This window comes from Panthera onca, chromosome A1 (assembly GCF_046562875.1).
Source record: "Panthera onca isolate mPanOnc1 chromosome A1, mPanOnc1 haplotype 2, whole genome shotgun sequence".
Taxonomy (NCBI): Eukaryota; Metazoa; Chordata; class Mammalia; order Carnivora; family Felidae; genus Panthera; species Panthera onca.
Genome location: NC_138339.1, coordinates 7,017,589 through 7,045,162, shown reverse-complemented (window position 1 = coordinate 7,045,162; position 27,574 = coordinate 7,017,589). Strand labels below are relative to the sequence as shown.

At 44.4% G+C, this 27,574-nt stretch overlaps 1 protein-coding gene across 9 annotated transcripts in view; it reads left to right on the top strand.

Annotated features, from left to right (window-relative positions):
- The window catches only part of SEMA5A (semaphorin 5A), a 477,392-nt gene that overhangs the window by 411,365 nt on the left and 38,453 nt on the right, over positions 1 to 27,574 (top strand). For all 9 annotated transcript variants that reach the window (XM_078444329.2, XM_078444308.2, XM_078444311.2 and 6 more), the window contains one exon: positions 752 to 899. In XM_078444329.2, coding sequence (XP_078300455.2) covers positions 752 to 899 — 148 coding nt within the window. The remainder of the gene's footprint in view (positions 1 to 751; positions 900 to 27,574) is intronic.

Genomic DNA, 27,574 nt, shown 5'->3' with positions numbered 1-27,574 from the left:
CAGAATTGAGGATTTAGGAGAAATCTGACTCATCTAAGGCTAAAGAAGGCCTTGTACAATTGGCTGATAACTGACAATATGAATGTGTATGTGAAGTAGGGAATATATAAACAGGATTTGTAAATAATAATTCAAGTATCCTGGGATAACTGGTGGTTTTTTTTTAAAGTAAGGTCATCTGGCATCATTTTGAGAGTCTACAAACAAATTTAAAAGTAGAATGACCTAAGGCATGGAGGGCATGAAGCTTCATACTAAAATCAGGCTTTAACTTTTCTTTTACTTATATTAATAGGATTAGGAACCTTATTCGATTCCAGAATGAGAACTGAATTCCAAACACAGTGTTGCTGACTTTGTATCCGTAGCCTCCTTTATCTTTCCGTATTTGTGCGTAGAAGATAAATGCCCTACCTAGATATTTTCTATGTGTTCTCATTTTTTGGGTGTCTATTTGAAGGGTTTTGTTTTGTTTGTTTTTCCTTTAATTGGCTGCACAGGAAGATCCATCCTGCATTGTGAGTTTAGCATCTTCTTCATTGTCTCCCGTGCATCCCATCGTCCGTGTGCACACAGCATGGCCAGCCCACATCTGCCCCCTTTATCGTGCGACCACTCCGCACACAGAAACCCCCCCACGCGGAGCATGCCCATGTGTCCGACCCCCCGGTGCAGGGACGGACAGCGGAGAGACCCGTGGCTTCAGGTTGCGCTGAACGGTTTCCTTCTCCTCTTGGTTTCCCCCCCACAGATACTGCAATGAGCATTTGCTGTGCCCCCCACACATGTTCTGGACAGGCTGGGGTCCTTGGGAACGGTGCACAGCCCAGTGCGGGGGCGGCATTCAGGCTCGCCGCAGGACCTGCGAGAACGGACCTGACTGCGCGGGCTGCAATGTGGTGAGTACGGTCCCCCTCGTTCCCAGCCCCTGACGTAGCGCTGGGAGTCCAGAGCCAGCACCCGCTGGGTGCTCTGCACACACTCGAAGCGCTGCAAACATTAGGTGTTCTGCAAACCACATGCTCTGTAAACCTCATGCCTAGGCACTGGATGGCTTGCACACGTTACATGTTCCACAGGTATAACATGCTCTCACGTACCAGATAGTCTGCAAACAGTCGATTTTCAACAGACACTAGAAGATCTGCAAACAGGAAACGCTCTGCGAACACGACCTGCTCAGGCACTAGATACTCTGCACGTACTAGGTGCCGTGAATGGTGTTCAGTTTCTCTGGTTGATGTTTGGCGGAAATACTGGAAAGCCACAGCAGCTGGGAGGCTTCTTGAATTAAAGCCTCACTTATGGGATGAACTGCCCTGGGGTGCTTTCAGTTCTGATTTCTGAGTTGTGACAAAAGCTTCCGTCTGCTTGACTCTGCCCACGATATTTCGTTGGGGAAAATGGCATAAGGTCTCCACACCGACGTGTAGGATGCGGGATCACCCTGAGGCACTCTGAGGGCTGGGAAACTTTGTGCAGCTGTTGTCAGAGCACAGCGGTGCCGATTCAGAGGGAATACGAGACGACCTATGGTTTTGATCTTCTTCGGCCTTAGCAGGTCATATTTCCTTTAGCACTCTACATTCTCTAATAAAATTCCACTCGCGCGGGCACCTTTCCAAAGACCCATCGTTGCTTTCTCTTGCGCCACGTGTAACAATGACTGAGTGCTCAGGGCTGCTGGTTTTCCACCTCGTTCGCCCTCCCCCGGCACTGGCACCACGGAGGGCACGTGGTGGGTGGGGATGTTCTGGGGGAGAAGTTCGGCCCCAGAAGGTCCGGTTTGGCTGATCTTTCCAGTCGTTCTTTGCATTGCTTTCCTAACCTTGGTTCATGAGGCTGAGGGACGTTATTTTGGGCTGCGGTACAACTTGTTTTGTGCCGTGCAAAATCCACACCCTGCAGATAGCCTTGGAAAATCCAGGGAGAGGAAGAGGGTATGAGCATCTTCTCAGATATGCCCAACCCAGGGAGATTTCCATTACTGGGATTTGCGGTTAGACGCCTTCCCCTTCACACTGGCAAATATTGCAGTAACTTTGATAGGAGCGGTTACTGATTAGAGAAGCACTTCTTTCCAGGTTGGCCTGAACTAAATATTGGCCAGGAAGAATCTCAGTGCCAGTTGAAAAGGATGCATTTATTGATATTGCAAACGCTGGAACTTAAAAAATTACGTGTTAAAATGTCAAAGGAAAATCTGTGGGCACTCCCTCATTTTAGGAAAACAATTTAAATGAGGTAGCTTTATTCCTTGCTGAAATACATCATTTCCTGTTTCTGCTGCCTCAGTTTCTGAGGCCGGGATCTCCGCTCACAAATCAGGGTTTATCTTATCAGCTGGGAAACCACAGGGAGGGATGGCCTGGAGTCCATCTTGCTCTTTACATTCCACAGCTTTTCAATATAATGAGCTCAGTAAACATTTCAATTCATTATCATATTGCAAATTGACTTCAGTAATCACATTTATAAAGAGCTTAAGCAGGGTGCCTGGGTGGCTCAGTCCGTGGAATGTCTGACCTCGGCTCAGGCCATGATCTCAGGGTTCGTGGGTTCGAGCCCCGCATCGGGCTCTGTGCTGACAGTCCAGAGCCTGGAGCCTGCTTGGGATTCTGTGTCTCCGTCTCTCTCTGCCCCTCCCCCTCTCAGGCTCTGTCTCTCTCTCTCAAAAAATAAATAAACACTAAAGAAAAAATTATAAAGAGTTTAAGGAAAGGAATAATTATATTAAGGAAAGTGTAGCAAACTTCTTATGGAGTCACTAGAGTGTGTGTGTGTGTGTGTGTGTGTGTGTGTGTCTGTGATACGTCTGATTATAAATGTAAAAACTGAAAGTCTTCCTCGAGTGTTCATGTGTTTATTGCTATGCATCCAAATTTACAGAATTAAGGTTTATGAAGCAAATATAACATCAATTTTCAAATCCAGAAAAATGCCATACGTGTTTCCGGTGAGCCTAACGTCAGTTCTTATGTATTTTGAGTTTTGGGTTGTTTTTTTGCTGTTTGTTTTTTCTTCTTGGCATGTCCTTCCAGGAGAGGGTCATTGTGGCACAGTGGTTCAGTCTGCCCTTTTATGATAGAAGCACACCATTTATTTTTCTTTTCATGTGGCTTTTCCCACTTATTCTAGTTCTTGACTCTTCGAGGGCAGTAATGGCACTCCGTGGCCACCTGAGAAGCAGGCAGCATGGAGGAGGGGCTGGGTTTTGTTGGATTGCTTAGAAAATGCATCCCATCAGCGAGATCTCTAAGAAATTTATTTAAAAGTGATGGTCACTGAAAGTAACATGTTGATCTTATTCTTGGTATAGTTTATAAATCTTGAGCCACAGAGTATGTTCATTTTTTATGGAGGTCTTTCATAGAATAATAGCAGTTAAGCACAGGTATCGTTTTCTTTTTTATAGTTTATTTATGTATTTTGAGAGAGAGAGAGAGAGAGAGAGAGAGAGCGAGCACGCAGGGGAGGGGCAGGGATAGGGGGAGAGAGAGAGAGTATCCCAAGCAGGGGTAGGGCTCAAACCCACGAGCTGTGAGATCATGACTTGAGCCCAAATCAAGAGTCAGACGCTTTAAAAAAAGAATTTAAAAAAGGGGGGGCACCTGGGTGGCTTAGTTGGTTAAGCTTCCGACTTCAGCTCAGGTCATGATCTCACACTTCATGAGTTCGAGCCCCGCATTGGGCTCTGTGCTGACAGCTCAGAGCCTGGAGCCTGCTTCAGATTGATTCTGTGTCTCCCTCTCTCTCTGCCCCTCCCGTGCTCCTGCTCTTTCTCTCTCTCTATCAAAAATAAATAAAAACATTAAAAAAATGTTTTAAAGAGTCAGACACTTAACCCCTATAATGTTATTATCTTATACTAATCATATCTGGTATGGCTATCTTTTATTTCTAACCTGTTTAGATACTATCTAGGAACCATAATGGTAATTATTATATCAAGTCTTACAAATTTTAACTTACCAGTTAACTTCAAGTGAATTATTGACAGGAAGCTATAATTAAACATACTGGAGTTATTATTTAGGCATGTTATGGTAGACTGAAATCTTGTAAAATGCTCGCAGGAACCCTGGGTGGTGGTGCAGAGAAAGGAGAAACAGTGATATTTATTGCATACCCGCTGACAGCCAGATGCTTTCTGTTTGTCCCTGGTTCTTTTACGATAGCCCTGCCGATGTGACTTTACTACAGTCATGTTTATGGGCGAGGGACATGAGACTACATAGGTAGGGGACCTGCCCGAGGGTACTGAGCCTGTCTACAGAGAGGCGGGGACCCCAGAAGAAATTGTCACCTTTATGGTGGCTTCTCCCATCCCACCCGTGAGAAGTAGGCTGAGGGGTGACAGTGTCTGGGCAGTTATACCACCAGGATTTAAGCCTACATCACATCAGTGCCCTGACAATTCAGAGTTGTAATTATTTAATTGAAAATAGTTAGCCAGACCATTTTAGAGTACCCATTTTGGGGCTAATTATCTTTGGCCTATTTTCATTTCATTTTTCGCCTTTTTTTGGATAATAACTAGGAACTGTAATAATTGTTAGATCGAGTCCTCATAAATCCTAATTTCAGGGGCGCCTGCGTGGCTCAGTCGGTGAAGCGTCCGACTTTAGCTCGGGTCATGATCTCACGGTTCATGGGTTCGAGCCCCGCGTCGGTCTCTGTGCCGACAGCTCTGAGCCTGGAGCCTGCTTCGGATTCTGTGTCTCCCTCTCTCTCTGCCCCTCCCCGCTTCAGCTCTCTCTAAAATAAATACATAAATATTTAAAAACGAATGCTAACTTCATCATGTCAAATAAAGTACTGAAATGACAGTATGAGCGAGCATAGCGGAGTTGTTATTTAGGTATGTTGTGATCAGCTGACGTCCTGTGTTACATAATAAAATAAGGAACTCTTGTTGAACGCCTACTGCGTGCCATAAACGACACTAAGAGCGATGAAAATGTATTGTGTGTATTCTCCCTGTATTCCTGCAGGGCAGTTTTCGTTAGTACCTCACTTGGAGGTGGGTGACTCAACTTGAGAAAGATGAGTGAACTTGGCCAGTAGCGCGTGGCTGGTGGGTTCCTGTAGCAGCATTTGAGAACGGGCCCGCTGACACACACAGAACGACAGGACTCCGTGTGCCTGATTTCTTTGCCGGATGTTAGACGATAAATGATAGGACCTTGTTTTTCTTTACTTTTATTTAGTACAAAGCCTATCTTCAAAGAAAGAGGACCTTTTGTCCTTACGTGTCTGTTGTATCAGCCGTGATCAGGTTCTCTCACCCAACCGTGAGAGCATCCATAGGAGATTCCGATGACCATGGACGTTACCTGAAGCTAAACATCTAACGCACGTCTTAATTCTATGCTGGGGCCGAAGATTACAACACACGGAAGGAAGAAAGACATGCGACGTTATGTCCTATGAATAGAATTGCTTCTCAAGTTAATGTAACTCAAAATTTCCTCAAAGGTTTTAGCAGAGGTGTGAAAGATTAGAGCTGAAGACAGGGTCAGGTGCAACAAAGATAATTCAAAGACGGGAGCAGACTTAGCGCCTGCCAGCGCTGTATTTATTACCGAAATATCATAGAAAGTGTAAAACAATGGACCAAGAGCTGTGATTTATACTCTCCGCAGGGAGCAGAGGAGAGCATGTATTTCCTAGATACAAAAGAGCCGGCCGAAGGAGGACCCTGAAGGTCAAGAAGAAAGGCATGAAGATCAATACACCCTGTCAAAGGGATTCTGTGAAGGTTAATCAAAGTTGATAGAACATACTGGAAATTGTTTGTGTCAAATAATGGCACTATAGATAAATTAAGGAGCAGGTGAAACCTGGCAATTGGAAGTTTAAATAGGTTGCGATCTAGGAAAATAACGGCAGTAATACCTCAGTTTTGTGTGGCGCACAGGAGTTAAGAAACTGTTTTGAAAACTGTCATCTCACACTTTGGTGATTTTCCAAATGAGAACATCGGGCCCCGATAAAGCGATTTACGTACCAGAAGCCCTGCCTTTGGCCAAGCAAAGACCCCAGTCCAGGTCGTCTCAGCACTAAGGTGCTGGAAAGGTCCGGTTGCTGTGGCCTCCTCAGAAAACCCTGGGTCAAGAACTGTGAGATTAATTGGCAGAAGCTTATCTCACCCCCCCCACCCAGAAAACGAGGTAGATTGAAACAGACTTATTGGAAAGACTCCTCTCCTTTCCTCCTAAATGAATAAAATCCCCTCTAGTGCCCTGTTTATTTTTTAGTACTAGAACATCTTCACAAGAATCAGCACCTCCTTGCAAGGGCACCTGCTTCTGTTCGAATGGACAGCTCGCATGTCCTCTCTGCCTACAACGGACAAGAAACGTGAAGCAGAGGAAACTAACTTGTGAACGGGCGCGAGTAGTTTTAAGTTTCTCCTTGTTGGTTGGTGCTTGTTAGTGTCCTTTGGGCTCGTGTTTAGTGTGTCCCCATTTCTGAACGGTGGTTATGCGGATTCTGCCGTGGAAGACAGGCACGTTTCTATGAGGAGGTGCATGAGAGGTTTTCCCCTCGTTCTGTCATTTTTCCTTGGTTTTGGCCCCTGTGTGCTGTGTGTGCCCCGTGTGGGCGAGTCTGCAGGTGTTCGGACGTTGCCAGTTTACACTGTTATGTGTGTTAAGGGGTTCCTTCACTTTGGGCCGAGATCCATTCCCGCACGTTTATTTGCTGACGCTGACCGTATCCTACAACCTCGCACCTGGGCTCCCTGCGTGGGCTGCTTATCGAGGAGTCTGGAATCTTTGCTTCCTTCCCCAAGCCCGTTGGCCCGTCTAAGGGATACCACGAGTTTTAGCTAGTTATATCAACCGGTTTTATATACAACTATATACAACTCGTGCACATACACCTAGTTTTGCCCATTGTTTATGAACGTGCCATTTTATAATTCTAAAAAAAAAAACAATTTTCTTATATAAAATTTAATCGATAAAATTAAGTAAAATAGTTGATTTCAGCTCAACAGAAAGCATATAGAACTTTCATAAAGAAAAACGGTATTTCCTATCCTCGTCATCCTCGTCATGACCGTGATCGTTTCTACAGGCCAGGCATTGTTTGAACAACTTCTTAGGGGTTTTATTATTTACTCCTGCCAGTGAACCAGAGATGTGACATGATTGTTAGAATAACCATTTTATAGGTATGGAGATACGACAGACACCAAGGGACGTGATGGCCCAGCTCCTACGAGGGGCGGCCAGATTCCCGGCCAGGCTTTCGTATCAATGACCCGCATGTGTCCCAGCGGCATTCTGTAGCCTTATCTGATATTTGAAAAATAATCTGGAAGGGTAAAGTTTAAAAGCAGTTTTCCTGATGTTACCATAAACACCCATGTGCTTATAGAAATCTGTTTTGCCCGACTGAATTTGATAAAGTGAATCATTCAAGCTAAAGCTCAAAGAAGCCCTCCTCTATCACTTACTGAAAACAACAGATGACCCTTGGTGGCTTCTTGAGAGTGCATATAGTCCAGAGGGACTAGATTCTTTGGGGAGGACTAGATATCCAGATGCTTGGGGGAGGTGCACGCTCCAATACCTATCCTCCAAACCACTGTATACAGTTGTGCAGGTTGTATACTGCATAATTTTAAGGGGGTGTTAAAGATCATCTAAAAATGTGAGTAGTGCCCCTGTAGAAGGACAGTGCAAAGCCTGGGTGCCAAATGTGGGACTGCAGGGCACCCCGAGCCCTGACCTGAGTGCATGAAAACGACAAAGTTCTTCAAAGCCTCTGAAATACGTGGGGTGACTGCCACCCGTCACTTTGATTTGTGTTCCGCACCATGGAGGTGGGAGCTGAGGGGGGCAAGCCTGAGCTCTGTTTAAAATAGAGCTCGATCACATAGTTTATTCTGGAGATGAATCTACAGCAACAGGTGAGATGAAGGAGGGGGGCTTAGAGGGAAGAAGAGAAAAGCCGTACGAGGGTTTGTTTTCAAGGTCACTGCTGAGAAGAGCGGGCGGAGTCCCTCCAGGATGGCTGAGAAGACTGCACAATGGCTCTCAGAAGCGGCAGGGCTCCTGAGCTCCCCTTGGCAGAGAGATGATCCGGGCTGCACACCCCCAAGCCCGGTAGTCCCCGGAGACCTCCGAGAAGACCTTAATGGGGAAAGAAAGTCACGGGAAGTGAGGCCACGCCCTCGGTGGATGCCGCCACCATGCCTGCAGCTGGGATCACGGAGTGGGGGCTACAATGTGGGCCCCAAAAGTACCCGCTACGGCTGACTTTGCGAAACCAAATCCTGAGCATACCAGGCTAGCGGGCATGGGAATTCGGATGTGGCTGCCCACTAATTGGGGTTCAGCCCTGCCTTCCAGGGTCCTGTGGACTCTGGAACTTTCCAGACCTCAGATGGCTGTGGATGCTACTGATGAGGCAGATTCCACTTTGTTTTCCAGCAGGTGTTTTTTATCTAGCTCAGTGGTTCCCATCATGTGGACCAGTTCTTCCCTTGGGGAAAGCTGTTAGGGGGTCCTGGGAAAGGTCTCTATATTCCGTCAATACAAGACGCAGGAAGGGAGGCTCCTTTCCTCCTCTGGAGACTCGTGTGGGAGGAGGTGGAAGGTTTCTCCCCAGTTGCTGGCAGCCAGAGGGGGGTCACCAGGTCGGAGCAGAGGGAATGCAGTAGTGTGGCAGAGAGGCAGAGCTGGGGGCACCAATGTGCCCGTCTGCCTTGCCCCCACCCCCACCTCCACCCCCTTGCTGGGGGCTGTCTGATATGTGAGATCCAAGTGCCCTATGACTTTAGCTGGTTTGAGTCACAGTCATCTTAACTGGTGTGCCTGCTCCCGCCTCTCCTCCTCCTCCTCCTGGGAAGCCCCTCAAATCCCAGATCCTCAAGGATGGAGAGGGAGGGAGGCTTCCTCCTTCTTATCCTGTTCTTAAGACCACTTGACAATGTTAACAGGCATGCTCAGAGTGCCTGGGTGGCTCAGTCAGTTCAGTGTCCGACTTCAGCTCAGGTCATGATCTCACAGTTCGTGAGTTCAAGCCCCACATCGGGCTCTGTGCTGACACATCAGAACCTGGAACCTGCTTTTGATTCTGTGTCTCCCTCTCTCTGCCTCTCCCCCACTTGTGCTCTCCCTCTTTCTCTCTCTCTCTTTCTCTCTCTCTCTCAAAAATCTAAAATGTTCATGTGATCCACAAAGGCTCAACAAAGGACCTTGACCTTCTTCATGAAGAAGGTCACAGCATGAAATCTTGCTGTGCTCCTAAAATGCATTCACTTGTATTTCCAAACATCCTTCCCCAGAGAAATGATTGATCTCCCTAGCTGAAATTTGATATTACACCTTCATTAGCATGGGAATGCAAAAATTGCTTTCTTTTGTTATGAGATGGCTCCGTGAAAGGCTTGCAAATATGAAAGATTGTCAGAGCAAAAATGCCATATTTTGTTCCAAGAGAGTTGAGCATTTTGACGAAGTTAGTATCAGTGCACAAAATCAGGTGGTTTGGCGGGTGGCCACAGAAGTGTAAGTTTTCTGAAATTTAGCGCTGGAAGTTCAGTGATCGAGTTTAAGAATGGTGCATGATGCAGATGGGGAGAAAAGAAAAATGATGGATTATAGGAATTAATCCATCAGTCTGTTTCTAGGACGTATAAATTATCATCTACAACCTCTGGAAATGGCAATTGGTATGGAGATCTGGAGTATTTTACAAAAATGTTTTATTTATAGTGTTGGGAGAGTCTGTTGCACAGATTTCTTTGACTTTCCAAAAAAATCGGGTTTGTCTCCGCCTATAATAATTCAAATGCAGTGATGGCAAAGTTAATTGGAAGGAGAAGCTTTAGGAATAGAGATTTTCTGCTGTAGAAGGGATTTAGATAAAGGAGACGCGCACATACATAATTTTTTTTCTTTAGAGTTTGCCAGTGAATTCCGTGATAAAGATTTTCCAATGCCTGACATTAAGATACTTAGTTTACATATGGAAACAACGTCCTGGTCCCAGTCCTAAGAATTTCCATTAAATGGCCATGGGTCTAAAGGTCTTTTGTAGGTCTGTGTGAATACTCACTCCATCCAGAACAGACATTAAAAGGCGTAGCAATTCTCAGCTATAGGAAACCCAGGTCTCCGTTGTAAACGATGCCAGATTTGTAACTGCTGCCAAACGAGTAATTAAATGTGACTGTAGAGACGCCTGGGTTGCTCAGTGGGTTAAATGTCTGACTTCAGCTCAGGTCACGATCTCTCAGTTCATGGGTCGGAACCCCGTGTCGGGGTCTGTGCTGACAGCTCAGAGCCTGGAACCTGCTTTGGATTCTGTGTCTCCCTCTGTCTCTGGCCCTCCCCCACTCGAGCTCTGTCTGTCTCTCTCTCTCTCTGTCTCTCACTCTCAAAAATAAATAAGCATTAAAAAAAATTTAGATGTGACTATATAACATAAAGTCTTAATAGAAGTTCCTCTAAAACAGTCAGCGAGCTGTTTGATGCATCCTATCCAAATGCATCTCCAGTCTTTGACTATAGCCCTGCTGATGCTTTCGGGCTAATCATGGATTATCCAGAGAGAAAGCTTCCGGGGTCGATGAGTCAGTGTGGTGTCCTTCCGTGCGGTCAATTTCTGTAGCTCGCCTTGTCTGCGTCTACTTGCATTAAGCGTTTTTCCTGCAATTGAAGAGAATGTTCTCTTGGAATATGAGCAAGCATTGCTTGTTCGTGGTTTTTAAAAAGCAACTAACTGCATTGTCCAGCCAAGTTGGCCTCTAAATGATGTGCTCTGATGCTGTCCCTCTGATTGGGAGCTGAGGGCTTCCTGGCCAGTGTGGGCGGGGGGCGGGGAGGGTACAGATTTGGTAGCATTGGGGATGGACTCTTGCATTTATTTGCATCTTTGGATACTTCCGTCTGCCTCCACTTTGGAAAGTTTGTATTTCAGTGCGGACCTTACTGCACAGGCCGGGGCTGTGTTTCCGGGGCTGTGTTTCTGTGGCTGCACGAGTAGAACATTCTATCCACCCCACCATCCCAATCTGAGCCTGTGGGTCTACTCAGCTGACTTACGGAAGAGCTGGAGAGAAGCAGGGATCCGGCCCATTGCGGGTTCCACTTTACAGGTGGACATACTGCCTCAGCTGACTCCTTTCTAAAAGGCTCTACAATCAAGTTCATGAACAAGCTAACAAAAACCTGGGGAGAAATTCCTTTGCTCAAAGGCTTTCGCCATTTACTTAATTGATTGTGTCTCTTGCCGTGCGTTCTTCTTTGGGTTTACTCAGGTTGGCAAGACCCACGTACGTCACGGTCTTAATAGATGTTTTCTCCAACTCACACTGTTGTAATTAGAATGTAAGCAGCTTGAGTTTTTTACCCATTTTCTTTTCTTTTTTTTTTTCCAGTTTATTTATTTATTTTGAGGGGGCGGGGGAGAGAGAGGGAGAGAATCCCAAGCAGACTCCACGCTGTCAGCACAGAGCCTAACACGGGGCCCCAACTCAGAAACCGTGAGATCATGGCCTGAGCTGAAATCAAGAGTCAGATGCTTAACTGACTGAGCCACCCAGAAGCCCCTACCCATTTTCATTCCACCGTGATTTAATGATTATTAAACTTCTACCCAGTGATGGCTTCTGGGGATAGCAGGGTGAATAAGGGAATCACAGTCCCTGGTCAAGGCTTAGGAATAAGGCTTCACTTGTGAAGCTTAACCCCAAATGGTCTCCGTACCAGTTTGCTCGTTGCCTTATTCTCGTGTGTGGACGTAGCTGTTCACAGTGTACTTTGATTCCAGTTTCCACTAGCAGGGAGGGGGTGTGTTGCAGGAGTAGTCACGGGCCCACAAATGCAGCCAGAGGATTTTAAACTGAGTTTTGATCACACCGGCCTTGTCGTTTGGTCTGGCTCACAGCAGGCAGCCCTTCCTTTTGGAGAAGTAACGGACATGTTTAATTATACCAACAATATGTTTTAATTTGTGTTTTGCCTCAGATTTGCATTTCCCACTTTTGTATCACTTGTATCTGAGCGCCCTCAATGGAATTATTAAATGTATAATTTTGGCTGTTAAAACAATTCACATACATAATAATTTTCAAAGCGACTTGTAATTAAGTAAGTGAGGGAAGGAAGCAACAGGCATTGGAACATGAAAAAATGGTTTGAAAGCATTGACTTTGTCACAGATGCCATGGGATCCTTCCTCCCCAAGTGTTGTCCCTTTGGCCATCCTAAAATGTTGAAGGACTAGATCCCATGTCAGAACCCTTGTATGTGACTACAAGGAAGACTGTCAGGGGCTCCTGTGAACATTTAAATTTTTTCTTGAACAATTTTAAATAGAAATACCAGGACATGTGTGGGAGCCTTCAGAAGTTGTCAGGAAAGGGACGCCTGGGTGACTCAGTCAGCTGAGCGTCTGACTCTTGATGCTGGCTCAGGTTATGATGCCGGGGTTGTGGGATCGAACCGCAGGTGAGGCTCCAGGCTGAGCCTGGAGCTTGCATGGGATTCTCTCTCCCTCCCTCTGCCTCCCTCCCCCACTCGTGCACTCTCTTGCTCTAAAATAAAATTTAAAAAAAAAGTTTTTTAAGTTTGTCAGGGGGGGAAAAAAAGCTTAAATGTTTTGCTCTGGTAGAACTGGCTTGTACCGTGTCGCATTCTTGCATTATTTTCTAAGCCGTGCTGCGTGAGAAAGTAACATCCCACACACTGCCATTTGGCGTCGTGCTTCTGTCATGATGTGAAACATTTCCCACATCTGTTCCCACTCTATCCTGGTCCCGGGAAGTTGGCCCCGTTTGAGACTATTCGGAAGTAGTCTTCGAAGGAACTCCAGGGTCATGGTATGGGAGGACGAAATGGCAATGGCGGAGAGAAGGAAGCTGGGGGATCTACCTTTTAAAATTATCCAAGCTCTGCGTCTGTGAAACCATAGCCTCTCAAAAGAGGAAGAGACAAAAATAGCAGGGCAAGCAGATGGGATCCAGACATCAAGAGGAACCCTCTGATGTTTGCCAGGCAGTTTCCGTTATGAGGCTTCTTTAATTGATTTCTCTCTCTTATCTCGCAACTGCTAATGGCTTTTAGTGATAAGGCCTTGCCATCTGCGCCTGTTCCGTGAGTCTCCTTTGATAATTAATTTCTCTAATGCTTGGTGTAATCTGCTGTGATATTGTTAATTTCTAAATAGTTTCACACGTGGCAGAAAAGAAAACTCCCAGCGACTTCAGTCACCGATTCATGTCCTCCATCCCATCCTTTGTAGAACTTTCGGAGCTTTTCATCTGTAGATCTGACTGGCAAAAAAGATTACCTACCGGGTGTGAAGAAGCGCGTTAGGTACTAGGGAAGATACGCAGATAGGTGCGATAAAATTCCTAACCTCCAAGAGCTGACTTCCTAGCCCAGGAGGAAGACTATAAATCCCATGGCTGGAACATAAGGACCAAGTCAGACATGCCAATGGAACAATGACGAAGAACCAAAGGGTCGAGAGGAGGCAAGAGGATGGTTCAAGGGCCCCACAAGGGGTGGCCAGGATCTGGCCAGGTTGACATGGAGTGGGAGCTTAGCTTGGCGATGGACTGACTTTCGTGGGTTGGTATTTCCACAGCACAACTCTGTCAGTGACTTCAGACAGTTCAGCTCCATCACGTTTCCAGTTATGTTTCCTTGCAGTGAAAAAGAAAGTCGTGGGGCGCCTGGGTGGCGCAGTTGGTTAAGCGTCCGACTTCAGCCAGGTCACGATCTCACGGTCCGTGAGTTCGAGCCCCGCGTCGGGCTCTGGGCTGATGGCTCAGAGCCTGGAGCCTGTTTCCGATTCTGTGTCTCCCTCTCTCTCTGTCCCTCCCCCGTTCATGCTCTGTCTCTCTCTGTCCCACAAATAAAAATAAAAAAACGTTGAAAAAAAAAAAAAAAAAAAAAAAAGAAAGTCGTGTTGCTTTTACTATCTGAAAGACAGAAGCTGGCTAATTGCAATACATACATATTGTTATGGATGCAAATATGTGAGGGCACGTTTGTGTGTGGTCCTTATCCTGAAGTACATTCTTGTCCCACGGCCATTGGTTCAACCTGAGTAGATGCTTGTTCCTCAGCCTAAAAGTTTAAATTTAAGGTCAGCATTGCCCCAAAATATGTTACATAAACTTGGGTTTAGTCTTATTTCGAAGAGGAAAGTCCCATCCCACTAATGTGAGATGAACTAATTTGTTTTTGAACTAACTAATACCAAAAAAGAGGATATTTTAAGACTTTAAAGTCAGGCACGATATGTGCTTTATTCATGATTGTATCCTCAGTATCTAGCAGAGTGTAGGATCAGGGGGTAGATAAAGCTAGTCATTAAATTCGTGTATTAATTTTTTTTAAGGTGGTGGCAACTTGGGGAAATATTGTCAGCGTCTTTTCAAATGAAGTGATTATTCTTGTGGATCTGATCGCCCTTGTCTGCTCTGTGGTTTCCCCTCGGTCGTTCACAGCAGAACATATTTCGTGGCTGGTCTTCTCTTTCGTAGAGATTCTTCACAGCTCAGTGGGACTGCCTTTACTTCACATTGAATTTTTCCTCCCATGATGTTTGCTGATGAACATTTTACTTCTTGTTCTTATTCTTAAATTATTTCAAATTCTTTCTAATTAGCTTTACAAGGCTGCTCTAAATGAGTCAAGTTGAGCACTGAAAACCAGTTTGCCTGCAGTAATAGTGTATGAAGTGCATTAAAATTGGTTTTGATATTAGATTATACTTGGCAGTGACCTTCCAAGACCTTATCAGATCCCCACAGGCAAGACGTGAGTACATATGACTAATGCAGAGCAACTAATTAGAAAAGAAAATCTGAATTTCCTAAAGTGGCACAGATTCCAATATTTGAGCTCCCTTCTGTAAATAGGAATTCAGTGTAGTAGTGACCCTAGGTCCTTTCCAGACCATCAACCTTCCCGCTAATCGGATGTTGTCTGATTTCCCTTGGTGCACTTCATACACACCAACCCAAGTCTGGTCCAGCTCTGTCCCCTTAACAAACAAGTCTCGCGTGACTGTGGGTTTGAGCCAGCACTTGGGATGCGGGCTGGGTGAAGTGTGAATCTGGGTACGTTGCTGTCCTGGAACCCAAGAGCTCTCAGCCTGGGAGAAGAAAGAGGCTAGCAACCAAATGGCATTGACTTCAGGTAGAAAGTGCCAGAGATGAATCCAAGCTACAGGTGTCCAGAGAATGGAAGGAACCAGTAAGTCCTCTGTATATGGGATGGCTTTCTCTGGGAAAAGCCCCACATCACTGTTTCAGCAGAAGTCATTTGAGTGTTACTAAGACTTAGGAAGACCGGGGTTCAAGGGGACTTTGAGTACAAATAGGGTCCCCAGCGGTTTCCTCCAACAAGAGAATCTGGCTCTGCATTGGCTGAGCATCTGGTGTTTTCGGGGGAATGGGGCTCTGGGGGGTGATAGGAGGGTGGCTTGCCTCTGGTCCAGAGGACTAGGAGAGCGCCCCCCACCATGTCCACTGAGGAGCCCTCAGGGTTTACACTACAGGATAGAGATTTGCCTGTGGACCCAACACCTTTGCCACTTGAATCTCATGGAAACAGATGACTCATTTCACCTGCCATCCAGTAAGCTGCCAGTGGAAATATTTCTGGCCCATGGGGCTTGATCTCATATTTTGTAAACCACAGTTTCTGAGGATGTTCCGGAGATGTTGCTTCCATGTGTGTGCCTTCGTGAAGGAGTTTGGCAAGCTTTTACTTGGGTGCACATATTTTATATTATCTTCTCAGGCTTCTGGGCTCCCACTCTCTTGCCACCCTGGGCACTCATAGATCACCTTGTTCTTAGATGTGCCCCATAAGCCACTGCATAATGAGAGGAGCCTGGTCAAGTGAAACCTATTTCATCTTGATACAAATTGTTAATTTTTTAAAATTCTGCCGTTTTACTTGTACCTATTCCCTGAGTCTTTGCAAAAAAAAAAAAAAAAAAAGGTAACTAATGGAAGTTATAACTTTTTTCCCAGCAGACATTTCTGCTTGTTCCTTAGCAAAATACGGAACCCCCGTTTGTTGCTTTTATGCTGACATTTGCATAGGGAGGCCCCACCAAGTACAGCTGCGAGTTTACTGTAAATGTACTGCATTTGCCTCATTTGTTTGCAAGGAATCTGAATTAATCTCCAGCATAAGTACTCACGTTAAAAAAGACAAGATTTCCGCATACATATTTATAGCAAGACCTAGTGTTACAAAAGAAAGTTTTATAATCCTGGCACTTTGCTGGCATTTTATTTGCATTTCAGGGGAGGAGAGATATTTGCTTGGCATGGTTTGTATATGTGTATATATATGTGTGTGTGTGTGTGTGTGTGTGTGTGTATATATATATATATATATATATATATGTATGTATGTATATATGAAATGTATTGTCACATTGAGCACCCAGTGCTCATCCCAACAGGTGGCTGGGCATGGCTTTTAATTGTAAGTCACGTCCTGTAAGGATCTCAGGATGAAATCACTGGTGAGCCTGCAGGTAAAGAAGAGCAGACTGATGCTTGTTGACTGGGGTCTGTCCACCGGCTGACACGGGGCTGCATCGTGGAGGGCACTGCGAGATTCCAGGCTCCCGCTTGCAGATGGCCCGTCTCTGTGGCTCTCCGCTGTATCCTCAGCACCTTCTCAGTGCCCGGTGCAGAGGAGCTGCTCAGTGAATGATGTGAAATGCATTGGCGGCCTTCAGGTCAAGGGAGAGCCGTTACATTTTGTACCAGTAAGCAGAGACGATGCGATCTCTCAAGAGGCCCGAAACTGTCCTCATATTCGTTGGTGTGCATGCAGAGAAGAGTCATTTCTTCAATATCTTATCCGTGTCTCTCACCCTCACTTAAACATTTGGGCACCCTTTCTCAGCCCCCCCCCCCCCCCCGAGAGGAGGAAAGGCACTGGAGGTTACATAGCTAGTGGTGCCAGCTCGCATGTAGCGGGGAGTCTGAGCGTAGACAGAGACGCATGGGCGTTTCAAAGCAAGGACTTCTGTCCCGACTTCTCTCAGGCTGACCCGTCCAGTGGTTGAGCTGCTTGGTAAATGGTGTCGGCTCTGAGGATTGGAAATGGTTGAGAGCCTGGGTGGCTGAGTCAGTTAAGCATCCGACCTCAGGTCAGGTCATGATCTCGCGGTCCCTGAGTTCGAGCCCCGCGTCGGGCTGTGTGCTGACAGCTCGGAGCCTGGAGCCTGCTTCGGATCCTGTGTCTCCCTGTCTCTCTGCCCTTCCCCCACCCACGCTCTGTGTCTCTCTGTGTCTCAAAAACGAACAAACGTTAAGAAAAGGGAAAAAAAGGACGAAATGGTTGAGAGCCAGGATCGCCGCTCACTTAGAAGGTGCCTTTGTGTGAATCTGAGCACGTTTCCCCTTCTGGGGGTCACGGCGCCACAGCCCAGGTTTTGGCCGGCAGCCAGTACGTTTTTATGGAAAGAACCATGCCTCTTCCTCTAAGTATAGACGGCTCTGGGCCAAAGCTCATGGCTTAGGAGAGGATGTGGGTGGAATTTCAGCCCTCACCCACCCCCTCGGCCAGGATCTTCGTGTGACCTGCCTACTGTACCTTCTTGTCCAATGTCAGTTCGTCAGGCTTTAAGTATAAATATAAATTATACCTGTGTAAATATTTACATTTCACTTATACGCATATGTGCGTCTTCAGGATATGACAGTGATCAAGTGGGGAATCTAGTAAATAAGACATTTTATGTTATGAAGATTAACGGACAATGTTACAACCATTTCTCTAGATGCAGAAGAAATGTCTGATGAAATCCAGCATTCACTCATAATAGCTAAAATAAAAGTCAACACAGCGTGGATGAGAGCTGCTTTAACCTTCCAGGAGAACCATAACCTGAAGAATACCTATTAAAATGTTATAGCAAATATCATCATACTCTGTGGTGAGAGATTAGAAGCTTTTCCATTAAAGTCAAGAAAAAGCTAAGAACTCCTGTCAGCCCTGCCAGTGTTCACTATTCTACTGGAGATCAGAGGCGATTCGGTGTAACAAGGCAAAAAGATTAAAAGTTGTAAGGTCAGGGATAGAAATAATTAATCCCAAGTATTCTTGCCGGCTCTCTTACTTGTGTCTCGAAGGTCAGACACTATGAGTTAATGACTGGTCATTAGATGGAGGGTGACATTCACTCATTGCTGTGTTTGGCAAATGGCACCATACTGAGCCCCAGCAGGTGGCAATGGGGTAGGGGTGCTTGGCTGGGTGGGCTCCTGGCCCCTGTCTCACTGGAACCATAGCCACTCGATCATTACCTGTCTGTATGTTATTGATTGGTTTGAAGGTTCACCAGTATTTCTAAAGATTTTGGACACCAGTGAGGAAAAGTCATCAAAAAGAATCCCAGGTACTGTCCTGTTTCCTGATGTGTAGAGCCCGTTAGTGCCATGTGTGACTGAGGGGGTGCTGGGAGGTCCGATGCTGGCTGAGCACCCGCTGTGTGACAAATGACAGGTGTCCTTGCGGGGCGAGGAAGGGGAAAACGAGAAATAGGTAGCCCCCTCTTCACAAATCTCACAGTCTATTAGAGAGCCCCCTGTGCTGACACACAGGTCATTGTGTTCTGCGTCCTTCGTCCGTCACTTTCCAAGGCAGGGTGTAGTGGTTGCACCAAGGAGAGAGTAGTATTTTCAGGTAAATTTAGGAGAATAGCATCTTACAGGGAAGGCAGCAGCAGCAAAGGCGTAGGGGCCTGAAGCCACAGCGTATGCTGCTGGGTCCTCAAGACAGATCACAGGGCCGAGGGGTTGGGACAAGGCGCTTGGCCTGAGTTTCTGAGTACCTGGAAAGCTGGGAACTTTGGCTTTTAACTTTGGGTAACGTGGAACCACAGAAATGCAATTAACACCGATGATTCCGTGTCCTGGGTGGACAGTTCCAATCACTGGATAAAATCTCTTACACTAGAATCCCCTTGCATACTAATTTGGTTGCAGTTTTATGGAATTATAGATATTATATCTGTAGCTCTATCTTAATTATAATAATATTTCGGCTTCCACCTGCTGATGTCATTCTTGCCTGTCCATGTGTGTGGACAAGCCTCACATCTCTCTCCCCTGCCTCACATGTTTTGTCGAAACATGGATCAGGACATTTCATCAAGCAGTAAAGCCAACTAACCTTTAATACTGAGGAATGTTAAAAAAGAAGAAAACTGAAGTTATTCCTGTCACAGTAAAAGAAAACTCAGATGTCTACATTTACCCTAACGGATCACTTATTTTCTTTTTCTGTATACTTATATTTGTAAGAAAATTCAGCAACTTAGAGATACTTTAGTAATGTTTAGGGAGAGCAGACATTTCTATTCTGCCAACCTATAGAATTTTTTGCCTAAATGAATAGAAATTGAAGCACAGAGAAGTCAATATTCTTGCTTAAATTTTGCAATGTCTCCTAGAATAGAAAAATGAATTTTAAAGTTATCCACAGTACAGAATTCTAAATATTTTAACTGGGGCATTCTCCATAGGCATGAAAGATGGCTTTGAATAAGAAACACTCGTTATTAAAGAAGCAACCTTCTAGAATGAGACAGTTGTAACTGCATTTGTTGGTTCAGATAACTTTCAAGTAGCTTCCAAATAAGTGACCTCCCATCATGAGTTTTTATATTTTCATATAAAATATATTTATGCCCCGTAAAAGTCTTTATATTTTATATAGTGTCAAAAAAAGGGAAAGGTTTGTATGGCTAAAAACTAGGAAATGGATATGCGGCATGCATTAGGATACTTGTGGTTAGAAATACTTGTGGTTAGAAATATGGATTTGGGAGTCTACCCACTCCACGATCCAATCAGCATTTTATATTTTAGGAATTTACAGCAGAATAATTTTCTCATCATATTTAAGTAGATGAAAATCCACAGTGCTGTTTAGTCTTCAAACACTGATTTGGACAGCTATTTTTTATAGGAAACTTCCAGATTAATAAAGTTTTATATCATTGCCATGTGTTAAGTATATTCGAGTCTAGAAATGTTTAAGTTTACCTTGTAAGTTTGGTTTCAACATCTTGAATATTTAATCCCACTGAAGTCCTCGTTTGTGGGAAAATAGGCCACATTAGACCTAGTGGCCAAGATCAAGGCCAGGTTTAGGAAGCAGGAGAAACACAGGGATTTTGCTGTCCAGCCTTGTGGCGAAGACTCTGTCCTTGGAATGTCTTTTTTTTTTTTTAAATTTTTTAAATCAATTTATTTATTTTGAAAGAGACAGAGAGAGTGAGTGGGGACGGGCAGGGAGAGAGAGAAAATCCGAAGCAGGCTCCACACTGTCAGCACACAACCCGATGTGGGGCTCGAAGTCACACGCTGTGAGATCATGACCTGAGCCGAAACCAAGAGTCGGTCACTTAATTGACTGAGCCGCCCAGGTGCCCCAACAAAGTGTTAATATTCTCTTGATCCCTGCTCAAATAGGCTTGATCTTCTCTTGTCCACACTGTCACAGAGATGGAATTAGAGAGAAACTCATGAGAAGTGGGGCATAAAGTAGCAGAATTGTGGCCTAAAACTTAGGTTATAGACAATAACACCAACAAAAAAGTAGATGCAAGAAATGTTTTTTGGCTGTGGTTAAAAAGAAAGAAAGAGAGAGAGAGAGAGAGAGAGAGAGAGAGAATGTACTCCATCAGTGGTATTGTCAGTAATAAGTAGATTTAATTATAGCCCCTAAGAAATCACTAAGTCATTAAATTAAGATCTGAGAGACAAAGTTATAAATCTTAGAAATGAATCTATCAAACAGCGGCCATAGACAAATGATTGTCTTATGATGTTGTCGCTTCATTTAGACAGAATATTCACTTTTGTGATAGTTTAGTTGGGAAAGATCATATTAAAGCCACTGTATAATTATATTACTGAACTAGGATGGTGATTCTAGCAGGAAAGGACAAGGCTTTTATCCTCAGATTGGAAATGCATCTCTTTCGCTGGGACACTGGCAGGCTTCTTGTTAATACCGCTCCCAGCTTTGAGAGGAAAAGCAATAGAACAATGATGGAGGACAGAGAACCCACCCAGGCCTTGGGTCTTGGAATGGAAGCAGGTCTTGGTATGAAAGCGGCTGTCAATTGTGGCCACATGTCCTGGACAGGCCCTCCTAGCACTTTACTCTTTTCATTAGGATTACTGTAGGGACCCTGTGCATATATTTTGAACATTTATAAAACTGGGGCACAAAAACTTTTAACCGTATTAAGAAAAAAAATAAGGACAAATACCCAATATTTTGACAACTTTTTCAACTAGTGGATCTTTTTATTTTCTCTGATCAAGACTTGAAACTTTTCTTCGAGTAGCTAAGATTGCATTTGAGTTTTCATTTTGTTTTGTATCAGTAGTGACATTATAGCATGAAGGCATGGGTAATTTAGCCAGAATTGGTTGCTCAAGGCAACTAGAGCGTTGAGTGCATCCCTCGTCTGGTGCTGTGGTTGCGAGGCCGGCACCCTTAGGATGAGACTAGTCGGTCCGACGCAGAATCCCACACAGAATCTCACGCTGAGTGGCCTGTGGGACTGACCACACTGCCTTTAGTTACTAGATGCTTGTGTGATTTCTGGTTAGTTTCTGCTGCATGTAAACTCCCGTGACCCGTAGTTGGTGTGGGAGTATAATCCTACATGTCTCCTTTGGACCTCCTCTGTTCATTTTCACTGCTAACATCTGAAATCCTGAAGACGTAGCTTAGCATGTGGTGTAACTAACTGCTCCGACAGTGATTTTTGAGGGATGGATGAATGGATGAGCGGATGGATGGATGGATGAATAACATGATACTTCTATTTTCATAACTATGTTCTTAGTTGAACATGTCATTTGGGCAATATTACTGTGACCCTTCATTTCAAAAATATAAATGTTATAAATGTTTGGTTTAAGATATTTAGGTCATTAACCATAAGTTCTGGCAGGAAATAGTCAGGAGGTAACAGGAATCTAATTAAACCATCTGAATTATAAAATGAAAGTCATTTAAGGATCTTTATTTGAGGAATTAATTATTCTCCCACAGTAAATTGGCCAAAAGAAGAGAAAAAAAAATGCAGTCCCTTGTGATTTAAATTATCAGCAAAAGATGCTGATAAAACATGTTTTCTGTTTCCCGGACCCATTAATGATGGGATCCCAGGTTGGAAAGCCGCAACACCCAAGAGTTCTAACTGTTCCCATACTGGTGAGATAAAATGACAGAAGGGCTTTGGCCATAGCAGTGAATGTTCCAAATATATCATTCATGATGTGAGGGTTTTAGATTAAACGAGTGTTCTTATTACTAGTTTTTAGAGCATGAAATCTTAGCTGATTATTTAAGGAACACAAACTGATTAAAAGCCAGCTTTATGTAAACGCAGATAAGAGCAAATTTGGAAGAAACTTTTCCACTAGATGATCACATTACAGAGGGAGTGAAATGATACATATGCATGGAAAGTTGGATGGAAGTTAGATTTAAACTTGTTTTACCAGTTAGAGAAATCCATTCCCCTGAGCGTGACTTGGCTGGGACAGTTATGGGTTATTGTGGCCACGTCTGCTCTGAGAAAGGACGACTTCTCAAGATGGCTAGTGACCAGCTTTGGAGCTCCTCTAATATTTTCATGTTCTGTATTCTGACCAACGGAGCCTGAGGCCGGGCACCATCTCACATACCGTGAGATCGTAACCTGACCTGAAATCAAGAGCCCGGTGCTTAACCAACTGAGCCACCCAGGCGCCCCTGGAGATCGCCTGCTATTTTCATGTTCTGCTTTCCGTCTTCATTCCCAGGCCTCTGTGCAGACTAAAGATGCCCCCCGTGCCAGGCTCACTGATAACCGCTGTAAACACATTACCTCATTAACATTCCCAAATCATGACAATATGTTTCTAGCTGAAGTGCTAGTTTAAGGGACTGAAGGGAATAGGCCCGCTGGATGGAGCTGGTGGCCTCTCCTGATTATCACACAGGAAACTTGGGAGTGAAGAGGCTTTCCCGGTAAGAACTGACCAGCCCACGTATGAATAAACTCAGAAAAGAAATTGCTTGAGAAGCATGACTACTGACGTGCCAGCTCCCTCTACATCATGAGCTCACTGGAAAGCCACCCACCAATAGTCTTGAAGGAAGGGGATCTTTTAGACGGCTTTCCCTATTCAAACATGGAGTCAAATGGGCTAAGGGTTTAATGAACATAAGACTCCATCCGCAATCTTTCCAATCCTCGTTACGTTTGGCAGGAGAGGGGTGACTCATATAAGTCGTATGATACACCCTGTTTTCAGTTTTGAATGAGTGATGTCGATTGTAGAATCAGTCATAAGCAATGAAATTGCTCTCACCTTTGAGAACTTTTGTGGTTCCAGCTAGCTTCCTCCCCGACAGCGTTTGCCAATGTGCTGTCTCGTTCAGTTCCCTAAAACGAGCTCTGATCACTCCTGGTTTGAAGAAACCCCATTTAACTATGTTGAACCCATGGCTTCTCTCCTTCCTGGCAACAGATGCCTGTCTCGGTGGCACCTGTCCGCATCCCACTGAGACACACTCGAGGGAAAGCTCGTTTGTGGAATGAATACAGCGCCATTTTAAATTCTGCTTGTGTCCTTAAAGAAAAAGGCATTAACCCAATATATTTCAGTCAAGCATAGTGGATTTCCATTAAATCTACAGCTTTAGTGAAACTGGTGAAGTTGAAGTACAATTTGATTGTCAACACGTGTATATTGTCACTATTCTGTAAAACTAAATTTTAAAAATTGACTCTGGGTGGTCTTGGGCATCTTTAATAAGACATGAATTGTAACAACCAACCTCAACCTTAGTAGATAATCTGTAGGTCTCTCATTAATACCTTGACTTTCCTAGGTGTTATTAATAATAAGTAATGGTCACTTTTTTTAAATTTTTAGCCAAAACTTTCTCATTAGAAAGAATTGGAAGATCATGGGAGGAAGATAATGAGCTTTCCATGAAGGAATCCAATCCTTTCATCTTTTTGCCCAAGGGAGACCAGATTAAGAGGCTGGAGATAAGAAAAGTCAACTTCATTTGAATTGTCTATTACATTGAATCCTTGGCATATTAGAAAAGAGGCAGGTCATGGAATAGATTCCCTCTTATGTACAAATAACAAACGTATAATTACATAAGTGTGTGTTAGTTTTCTGTTGCTGTGTAACAAATGAGCACCAATTTAGTGGCTTAAATCAGCACAATTAATTATGCCACAGTTCCTTGGGAGGGAAGTCTGGGCCCAGTTTAACCAGCTCCACTGCTCAGAGTTGCAGGTTGAAATCAAGAGCTGCAAACATTTTCAAGGCTCGGGAGCCTCTTTCAGACTCTCTGGTTGTTTGTAGAATTTAGTTCCTTGCAGTTTGGAGACTGAGATCCTCATTTTCGTTCTGGCTTTTGGCTGGAGGACATTGTTAAGTCCCAGCCACATTCCCCCTCACAGCATGGCAGCTACCTTATTCAAAGCCAGCAGGACAATCTCTCTACTGTCCCCTACAAGGAAGTCTTAGATTAGGAGGAATCTCACCAAGAGAGCCACGAAGCTATCATCTTCCCAAGACCCAGCCACGTTCATGGGGAGGGCATTGCACAGGGCATGACACCCAGGTGATGGAAATTTGGGGTGCTTGCTGTCACAGTACTCTTAAGATCATAGCTGTACCATAATCAAGGTGTCAGGGTACAGGTGACTAATGGAAAACAGACCAACTGTTCCTAAGCCTTCAAGTAGGACAACTCTCCTCAGGGGCCCGAAGATACAATCCTGCACGTCTGATGAAATGCACAGGAGAACTGAGTGCTCGGGATCTTTGTAAGATATCTTTAGGAATTTTTGCCAAGTGAATAAGCAGATAGCAGGTGTTACAGCAAAAGCGGAGGGGTGGAAGGAAAGGGTGGGCTCCTTTGCTCAAGGTCACCCATTTCAGTTGTCGAGTTGGGAAGGAAACATTTCCCCCGATGATAGGTTTTCACTTCTAGCTAAAAGTAGTTTTTCCTCTCATTGCACAGTATTTGCCGAAAAAAAAAAAAAAAAAAGCTGTCTGAATTTTTGATGTTCACTCTCAGAGACTACGAATTTAAAGGCATTCTAGTGAGAGAATAAAATAAATAAATGGATCTTCTCATTTGAGATGTAAGTTTATAGAGTGCCCACAAATCACAGCCTCTATAATAAAGATTTCCAACGACAGCGCTGGTTTTCTTATTCTCTTGGGCTTTCTACTGTGTTATAAAAAAGAATGCCTAAAATAATAAGTAAGGGGGAAAGCCAGCTCCATTTTTATATATGTGCACACATATATAATCTAACACGTACACAAACACTTATCTTTTTTAGTAAGACAGCAGAGGAATATTTGCTTGCTTTTCTGTGCTTAAAAAAAGAAAAGAGAAGAAAAGAAAAAAACACTTGGGATGACCATTTGTTGAAAGTGAATGCACCCATTTGAAAGCCCCTGAGATGTTCAGCCCAGTCCTCTCCCCCGTTAGAGCCAATGATGGCGCCAGTCACCCAGTGAGGGTGAAAGTTACATCGACCCCAGGCTTTACCCTTGAGAAACGTACGGGCTGGGGAGACCCCATGCCAGCAGCTGGTACAGTAAAGGTTTATAGAACTGTGGCTAACTCAGAGGAAGCCCACTGACATGCAAGCAGGTACTTGGAACAGTGGAATTTCCTACTTTAAAATACTCACATTATCATGTCACTTGCACATTTAAAAAAAAGTTTCCATTTCATTTCAATGAGCCTGTAATGACTAGTAATGATAATGGAAAGAAATCAGGAATATTCATACACATCTCTAATTCCTCAGCCTTTTCAGAGTAGCTGGTGTAGACATGTAGCTTTGAGTATCAAATCTTGTCACCTTCTGTGAAACAGATTTAGGTGTATGTGCTGAATATTATTTTGGGTCACTGAGCTAATCCAAAGCAAGACGATGGATTCCAAAATGTGTTTAGGATTTTGACATCATCTTCGTAACCCCTGATTTGGTACTCATTGGGATATGTTTTACAGGTTGACTGTTTGGGTCCCACACCCCCACCTCCCTCCGAATTCGTGCGTTGAAAACCTAATACCCAAGTGATGGTATTAGGAGGTGAGGCCATTGGGGGTGATTAGGTCATGAAGGTGGAACCCTCATGGATGGGATTAGTGTCCTTATAAAATTGTACCCAGTGAGCTCACCCCTTCCGCCATGTGAGAACACAAAGAGAAGTTTGTGATCCAGAAGAAGGCCCTCACCCAACCATGCTAACCCTCTAACATTAGGCTCCCGGGCTCCAGAACTGGGGGAAATACATTTCTGTTGAACCAGTCTGTGGTGTTTTGTTATAGCAGCCCGAATGCACTAAGACATTTTCCAAGTGTTTACAGATTTGCGGAAGGTTGGACAATAAGAAGCTGACCTTGGGGCTGAGTTCGTCTTCCACCAAGCCATCCTGTGATTCAAAAACTTCTCTCAATGCCATGGAGGATGACTTGAACTCCTTCATGTTCAAAAGTCCATACCAGCATGAAAATGCACTGCAGTTAAAGAAACTTATTATAAGGAAAATAAGGTGATAATAACATGCAGTTGATACGTGTGCATATATAGGCTTTAACAGGTAGTGGCCACATTGGCTATGGATAGAAAGTAGCATTTCGCAGGCATATATGATGGGCAATTGGGGCTTAATAGTGCACATTCTGCATTTATAAAGCATTTCAGTCGCCAGTGCTCCAGCATGAATGTTATGAAAAAAATAGAGCTGTAATTTTAATGTGTGCAAGTATGTCTAAGCGCAGTGGGTTTTGAATATCTCTTCTCACCGGCAAGGTAACCACCATTTATTAGAAAGAGATTTGTTTTTCCGTGGGCATATCATTTTTAATTGTTTTCTTGAGGCACAGTTGGCATATGATACACTGCACGTTTGAGTATAAAATTTGACAAGTTTTGGTAACTGTGCACATCCGTGAGACCATTGACACCGTCAAGATAATGAACATGTCTGTCAACCTCCAAGTTTCCTCTTTCCCTTTCTGCAGCCCTGCCTTCCTACACGTCGCCCATCCCAGGTAACCACTGGTCTTTCTGACTCCACAGTTTTCATTTTCCATCATTTTACATGAATGGAATTATACAGTGTCACTCATCCTGCTGGCTTCTGTCACTGGGCACTATTTTCAGATCCCTCTATGCCATATATGTCAACAGTCCGTTTCTTCTTACTGCTGAGGAACAGTCCATTGTCTGGATAGAAGACGATCTGTTTCGATAGTCACCTGCTGACAGACATGTGGGTTGTTTCTCTTTTGGGCTATCACCAAGAAAGCTTTTAAGAATATTTGTGTACCAGCATTTGTGTGGACATCTACTTTCTTTTCTCTTGGGTAAATGTCTGGGAAGAAGATGGCAAGGTCACACGGTAAGTGTATGTTTAATCTTTTAGGAAGGCGTCAGATGGTTTCAAAGGGAGGGTGCCATTTTACATTTCTAGCAGCGGGGTAAGAGAGGGGGTCCT